Raw genomic sequence first — 7,737 nt, 5'->3', positions numbered from 1 at the left:
TGCTGCTTGGAGAAGGCACCCTACAAATATAAGAGAAGTGGATCAGTTTGCAAAAGACGAATTGAAAGGTGCAAGAAGCTTGTTGATGGTTACAGGAAGCATTTGATTTTTGTTTCCAAAGGATGTGCAACCAAATATTAAGTTGAGGCTGCCAACAATTTTGAAGTTTACCGTGGAATTATGTCAAATTCATCTTTTTTTCTCTGCTTTTGTGTATTGTTTCAATACACACATAGGTAATAAGTGTATCATCGCAATAATCTTCTGCTAGTAATACATCATTATCTGAAAAAATATCGACCATGACTGTATGTTTGATGTGGGATTAAAATAAACATTCATTCAAACCTTTCAATAGCAAGTACAAAGTAACAAACAAAATGTGTCAAAAATTATGCAACTTTATTAGAACCATTTGTTAGTACGACTGGATACAAACACACATCAAACACAGCCAAAACAAGACTGACTTACTGGTGAACACACTGACCGGTCCAACTCAAAAGTGCTTTCTTTTCCAACTTCAGAAGAAAGTAAAACGTGACCTCTTCTGCTGCCCTCTGCAGCAGTTAGTCTGAAAGTGCTTCTAGCATCAACAGTAATGATTGAGGAAATGTAGACCCCTTCACAGTTCCTCCCTTAGCAGCAGATCAGTTGACTACTTTCAAGAAGAGTGGGCTTCAGCTCTTCCAGTCCCAGGGCACACACAGGTCCCCGTCCTGCATCACAGAGTAGAAGTGGGACACACAGATGTGGAGACCCTGGAGCAGCGGCAGGCGCATGTCCAGCAGGCGTCTGCAGCAATGGATCATGTGACTGGAGCTGAGACTGGGCTCTTTGGACAGCTCCCTCAGAGAGAGACTCTGGACACACTCTTTGACCAGGGCGTCCTCCTCCACCTGCAGTCTACATATACACACACACACACACACACACTTGAATCACAGCTTGACAGAGAAACTTCAACTCTCATCATCCATGTGACAACAATCCGTACTTAAACTTGCACCCTGCAGATGTTAGGGGAGAGAAGAACAGACTTGGACCTCAGTTTTATAGACCATTTCACGGTAGCAATTCCCTGACTGTTGCTGTGTTTGTGTATGTATTGTGGTTGCACTCACTGAATCCTGCGCTGGGTTTTGAGTCTGGCCTGGCTGGCATGGTTCAGGAGGAAGGCCTGCAGCTGAAGCATGTCACAGTTGACCGGGATGACGAAGTGGCCCAGCTCATGCAGTCTACAGCTGGAGCTGTCGCTGAAAGGACATCAGCCATGTTAGAGGTGTGGAGGAGCCGCAGCAGCAGGCCGGTGCAGCGCGGTACTTGTCCAGTGTCATGGTGAGCCCCTGCAGGCCGCGCGGGTGCAGTCGGAGCCTGCCTGACATCAGTCCCTTGTGGAAGGTGTTGAGGGTGTTGTAATGTTCTTGGATGGACTGGACCAATCCCAGCGGCTCCATGTGGACCACCTGGGTCCCGCCCAAGAGGAGACTGATCCTCTCCCTCAGCCACTCGCTCTGCTGCTGTAGGCTGCGATACACCGGCAGCTGCTGAAACAGCTGACACACAAGAGAGAGGCATCAGGACCGGCACACAGTCAGCAGAAGCGTCGCCACACTGTTACTTTGGCCCACTGATGATGGACGTCTGTGGTTCCCAGCATCACATAGCCAGACGCGTTCATGCCAGAGTGGTCGGAGAACACCACAGTATGGCCTGCAGAGGGACATGGAGAAGAAGTCTCCTCTTCTCGTACACTTATTCTGAAGAGATCTGAGGTTGACTCTGGAGCTCTACCTTGCAGGTTGATCATGGAGTCTGGGTTCTGCTGAGCCAGTCTGCTCAGACTCTGAAGCTGGCTGCACCTGTGGGCCACTCCCCAGCTGCGCTGCCACCTGCAGGGCACAGATGGTACTACAAAGATGTCTGTTTGCGGTCCCGTTTAATAGATCAAAATTAAACAATAAACAATAGTATAAATACAATGAATACTTAGATGCATATATGCGAACATATTATGAAGATGTCATATTTTTAGATGTAAACGTTTATTTCCTCATAATTTATGTATTCACTGTATTCTACTACTAGCATTTATGTTCATATATATATATATATATATATAAATGCTTTTCCACCACACCATAATGCTCCACTGGGCGGGAATATTAACTTTAAAATGAGCAGAATCACCGAGCAGTGTCAGGTCCAAATGGGGAGTGGTACAGTAAGAAAGACTGAAATATCTCAGAATGATACAAGCGGACAGTACCTGATGTCAGCTACGTTAAACTTCATGCACAGTTCCTTCTTCAGTCGCTTCAGTTCTGTTCTCCGAGGAAGACTAGCTGAGTGCTTCTTGGCCGCCTCTGGCTCATTGTTCCTCAGCCACAAGCTACAAACAGAAGACCCTATCAGTCATGCATCATGATCTACAGAACACTCTGGTATGTTTTTTCACTCATCTATGACCTACAGCATGATCATCTATGATGATTCAGGGAACTTCACCATCAATGCTGCTGATGCTTTTCGACTCCTGGCCTTTGTGCAACCAAAATATAGGCCCCTTCAGTTTGTGTAACCTTGTGTTCACAACCCACATCTCCCAAAATAAACACAAGCTGTTTGGTTATGTCAGTGTGATCTGTGGTGAGTAACAAACTTCACACAACGACTTTAACAAGTTAATTACAATTAATTCATTACAACAAAAAATTATTTTAAAAAAATATTTAATTAAATTTAACAATTTGCTCTCCAGACAACACGGAACCTTTGTAAGTGCAGGAGTTCCTGGTCCACTGATCACACTGATGCACAAGACACGTGGCAGCTCGGATGATAACAACAACAACAAACATGGAGGAATCCCTGAACCAAACAAAAGCATCTGTTTCCACTACTCTGAATTTACTTGAAATTCTTATAAAATTGAAATTTGTATACAAATATTTTCAAGACATTAAAATAGCTTTCGTTTAAATATCAACATTGTGATTCATTGTGCTATTGTCATACTGATGCAAAATAAACAATATTTTGTTGTCTAAATGTATGTATGGATCCATCATTTGATTCAGTAATATACCATATTCATTTGAATTGAAAAATGTGGTTTCTTGTGGCAAATATTCTTATACCATTAAATTGCGATTAATGGAGATTAATTAATCACACATTATCTATTTTTTTTAAAGGATCCCCACCCTTAATTTAAATATATATCCGATATATAACATTTACATTTTTAAATATGTATTTAAATATGGACCGATAAGATAACAGAACCCTGATATAAAAGAACATTACCACAAATAACCATCCTTCTGAGACAGAAGCTGCACCTCAGCCCAAAGAGTAAATCAGAGTGTAGCTACTGACTCGAGCGTGGGCTCCACCCTGTGGGCCTGCTGCAGCTCCTCTTCTGGATCTCTGAATCCAGTGAACGCGTAGTAACTCTTGTCCCACTTAATGGGCCTGTAGATCGTGGCATGCTCATCAGCTGGCTTCCTCGACGGCACCTCCATCTGCTCCATATGCTCCACAGGCAGGTTACAGGACTTCAGCACATTCTTCACTGTACTCAACACGTCACTGGTGCGGAGGATGAAACTCACCACGCGGAACCCTGCGAACCAGAGCATCGAAAGATCAGGACCGTGTGTGAAGGACTTCTATTTCAGAGGGCCACTGGAGTGTACTGCATTGTAATTTATTTATATATATATATATATATATATATATATATATATATATACACACATTTTTATATATAAGCTACAGACAGTGGGAGGACTTTTATCACAATAAAAACGTTTAATGCCGAAGCTCGTACGTCACTGACCAATTAGGAGGCTGTTTGAGGAGCACAATTTACTGAGAAGCATGTTTGCTCGTTTAACCACTGACGTAACAAGTTTGATTAATCTTCCAGTATATACACAAGCTGCTCAATACCAGAGGGGAGGAGTTCCTCCTGCTCATGCATGCTCTCCTTTGTGTTCCTCACAAAAAAGGTGAGTTTCATCGGCTGCACCGAGCATGAGCCTGGACGCTGCAGGTTCTCTAAATAGCCATTCAGCCTCTTCAGGGAGTTCTCATTCACTTCCTGCCAGCACAAACAAAACAGATGAAAACAGTCTCAATTGTCAGACCTTCGATCCCAGCTCTACCTGATGGCTACTTTCATCACAGCAGACTCACCCTTTCCCTGGGATGCTGGCCAAAGAAGTCAGGATGGACGGCAAAGTAAAATGGCCGCAGTGCGTTAACTGCCTCTGCTCCAGACAGAGCTCTTCGAGGGATCAAGAGTGTGGCCACATGTTTCCTCTCCAGCCTGTCACCACAGAAACATGAGATGTTTTCACATTTCCACAGTGCAGTGGGTGGAGGTCCACCATCGCACTGGTGATGCCCCGGGCCCAGTCACATTAAACAAGTGCAAAAGAAAATAGTCACATTCTGACCTATAATATCCATTACTTGCAGAAATCGTTGGCTTCCGTTGCTTCTTAGTTTTGTTGAACTTTGATTTATATCTTGACCTGTATTTTATTATGTATATAAATATGATTAAAATAAAGTAGCAGATGATTATAGTCAAGGGCCATTGTCCAGGCCTGTAAAGAAGATGAATGTGTGTAGACCATGATCCATTTCCTAAAATATAAACTCTCTTCTCTTGTTTTACTTAAAGTTACAGTTAAATGTTTATGTTTTGCATGGGTTATACAGTATAAAGTTTTCTCTTTTTTGAGTGCAGAAGATTTTTCCAACATTTTTCTTCAGTATGTCTTCATGAATAATAACTTACACTACTCTGACATATGCATTAGTGGTACCTGATGGTGCAGCGCAGGAGGGAGTTGACTGACATGATGTCATGAGGATCTCAGTTTATCACACCTGAAGCGAAACAGACAAAAAAGCAACAAGAGATAATTCTGAATCCCAGGATGAAACCTACAATCACAGCCGGGAAACAGAGAAGCGAAGCAAAGGGAGTTGAACGCAAATGCCAGGGATTTTTTTTCCAGTAGGATGTTAAACAAATGGTTTTTAATTTGAGTTCACCGGTATAAACTGTCCCGGCTGCACAAGGCGTGTACATTCCACTGATAAAACACACTGTAATCAAAGATAGTTTCAAAATGTAAATATAGGTAAGATAAACAATAAATCTCTAATGTGCCAACACAGTTCCAGTTAGCTCAAATGGCTAGTAAAGTAATGTAATCACAAATCCTTCAAGCAACATCGTGTCAACAATAAGAGGCAGAGCGAACTTACAAGAGATGCCGGAGAAGATCATGAACAAACGAGGGACGATGGTGACAGACGTGCGCACCTTGTCCAGACAGCAGGGTCACGACAGCCGAATGTTTGTTGACTTTTATTTCTTCTTCTTCTACGGTGGTGTCCATTCGTGTCTGTCGCCCCCAGCTGGCCCGACTGCGGCCAGCACCGTAACCGCCAAATAACTGCATAATAGAAATAAGCAGCTCCGTTTCGTTTTTCTCTGGGGCCAGTGAGTTTTATCTTGGAAGGTAACTTACAATCTTGTTTCTCCACTCGTCTCAGAGGAGAAGCAGTTGGGCTGCAGGATGAAACCATAGGGACAACAGAATGCTGAAACAGGGTTAGTGCCAAACTGCTCTATTTCAATCACTGACTTGACACAAGTTTGTGTGTTGTAAAGCGGGATTGAAATTAACTTCTTCACCGTTATCTAAAAGAAATGAGGTTGCATGAGTACATATTCAGTAAAGAGCCACTAAGGTACTCCATGTCCTGTGGTTAGGCAACACCACGGCTCTCACTGTGTTGTAATTCAGACGGAGATCATTGCACTTTATTTGCTTACAGCTGCCCCTCAGGATTGCATACTGCATCTTTTGAAGATGTTTAAAAAGACTGGGGCCATCAACAAACAGTCTCTTCATTAAAAAACACAACAAACAAAATAAACAAAAACAGTTTTGGCAGGACCCGCCAGGACCCACACACACAGGAACAAGAGGGGTAGGGCGGACATGTGGCACTTAATACGGGCACATTTGTCCCACCTAAAAATGTAACCTAGTGGTTCTCAACTCTTGTGATTTTATTTTGAAGGCGTGCTGCCTCTGGCCCGCTACTTCCCTCACCGCTCTGATAGTGATGGTGGGAGACTGGAGACAACAGGCTGTCTACTGACGGAAAGGCCCCTGGTTGAGGTAAACCTTCTGTTGGGAACGTTGCCGTGAATATGGCCTGTTTATAACCTCATCGTCTTAGTTGACATTCATATTTGAAAACTGTATCTGTTGCATTAGGTCATCTCACCTATCAGTGCTCCCAGGTGACGCCAATGCTTGAAAAATCTCATTTAAGAGGAATATAGAGGTGTTCGCAGGCAAAAATGTCATTTTAGGTGTTTTTATTCAAGGCTCCACGATGCACAAGTCAGTGGAGTAGCACACAGAGTTTAGTGTTTAAAACTTGTTTGCGACATTACTCATGTTTTTTCATGTATGTTAAAGAACCAGTTGAACTGCCAGTCAACCTAAGCAAATACTAGTTCCATAATGTAACCCCAGTTCTATGATTATGTACGTCGCCCTATTACAGCCTGTGCTATTGGTTGCACCTGCCTCAGCCTGAGACTTGGATTGACCGGCTCTCTGGCCAGGGAGGCACAGCCCACCAATATATAAACCCCCATGTCTCACACTACTCTGCTCCTTTTGAAACTCAATAGTAGGACACACGCCTGCTGGGCAGCCAGTTAGAGGGCACCGCACATATTAACAGAACTGGGGTTACATTGCAGAACCAGTATTTCTACGTCATATGTGCTGCGCCCTCTAATGGCCTTTGCTATTGGTTAAAAACCACAGGGAGGTCATTAGGATAAGTTTCCTCCAAGCATGGCTTAACGTAAGACCAAGCATCTAGAAACCAAGGTGATCAACGTCCCTGAAGTTCTGCCATAGAGGCATCCCCAAACTACCCAGAAGATCACTTGCAGAGTTATTTCCTGCTCCAAACACATCCATTCTGGATGAGAGCGAGCTGACGTCTTATGAACCCTGTTGAACAAGGGAGGCTGTCTGACAAACTGAAGCACATACTGTAGCCTCTGCACTCTGATAATCCATGGCGAGAGTGGTCCCCACTGAAGAGGAGGGCTGATCCTGTCCACTCAGTCTTGGGGACTGTACTTGAACCTCCCTCCTGCCAGACCTCTCCCTCGGCCTCAATGATGGTGTCGATGAAATGTAGGGAGGGGACACGATGCCTCTCGAACCTAAAAGTGTTCCTAGAGCTAGGCTGATATTTTCTTCATCATCTTCTTCCTCTTTTCCTGGTAGACCCAAAGAGAGTGTTGTCCATAATGGGAGCTCCCAATAGCATATGATGCTCTTGCTCCTTGATGTCAGCCATATCTGGACACGCATGAGTATGCTCTGCCCAGGAAGAGCGCAGTCATGCTGTCCTTCTCCTACTGGAGGCACTGCTTAGGGTCTGTCCACAGCATGGTGGATGGCACCAGGAAGAAGTCCAGGGTGTCTCCAAGTGGTGGGAAACTTCAGGAGCAGTACACACTGTGGAGTTACCCGCAGCAACTCCAGGTCCTTCGTCGAGTGATTCCACGTTACCTTGGGGCACATGGTGACTGTCCTTGCAGACTTCTTCTGCGTCTTGGTGTACATAGATGCCAAGAAGTCCTCCTCTCCCGACTCCTCTTCTGTGGGT

At 44.2% G+C, this 7,737-nt stretch overlaps 1 protein-coding gene across 1 annotated transcript; it reads right to left on the bottom strand.

Annotated features, from left to right (window-relative positions):
- Positions 1 to 390: 390 nt before the first annotated feature.
- On the bottom strand, positions 391 to 5,425 carry tcaim (T cell activation inhibitor, mitochondrial). Its single transcript, XM_053880690.1, has 11 exons — positions 5,290 to 5,425; positions 4,842 to 4,905; positions 4,204 to 4,336; positions 3,958 to 4,108; positions 3,382 to 3,628; positions 2,270 to 2,392; positions 1,795 to 1,892; positions 1,622 to 1,713; positions 1,324 to 1,556; positions 1,125 to 1,256; positions 391 to 906 (listed from the first exon to the last, which is right to left on the bottom strand). Exons 2-11 carry the CDS (start codon positions 4,874 to 4,876, stop codon positions 681 to 683), a joined length of 1,470 nt encoding a protein of 489 aa, XP_053736665.1. The 5' UTR covers positions 4,877 to 4,905; positions 5,290 to 5,425; the 3' UTR covers positions 391 to 680.
- Between the last annotated feature and the right edge of the window lie 2,312 nt (positions 5,426 to 7,737).

The sequence above is a fragment of the Synchiropus splendidus genome, chromosome 12 (genome assembly GCF_027744825.2).
Source record: "Synchiropus splendidus isolate RoL2022-P1 chromosome 12, RoL_Sspl_1.0, whole genome shotgun sequence".
Lineage (NCBI taxonomy): Eukaryota > Metazoa > Chordata > Actinopteri > Syngnathiformes > Callionymidae > Synchiropus > Synchiropus splendidus.
Note: the sequence above shows the minus strand (reverse complement) of the source record. Positions and strands in the feature narration are given on the sequence as shown.

Excerpts from the sequence above, each read along its gene's own strand:
- tcaim (XM_053880690.1), bottom strand. The coding sequence starts at position 4,876 with ATGTCAGTCAACTCCCTCCTGCGCTGCACCATCAG. Across the intron at positions 4,109-4,203 it reads GCCAGCATCCCAGGGAAAGG|GAAGTGAATGAGAACTCCCT; the intron begins GTGAGTCTGCTG and ends TTGTGCTGGCAG. Across the intron at positions 1,714-1,794 it reads CTCCATGATCAACCTGCAAG|GCCATACTGTGGTGTTCTCC; the intron begins GTAGAGCTCCAG and ends GTCCCTCTGCAG.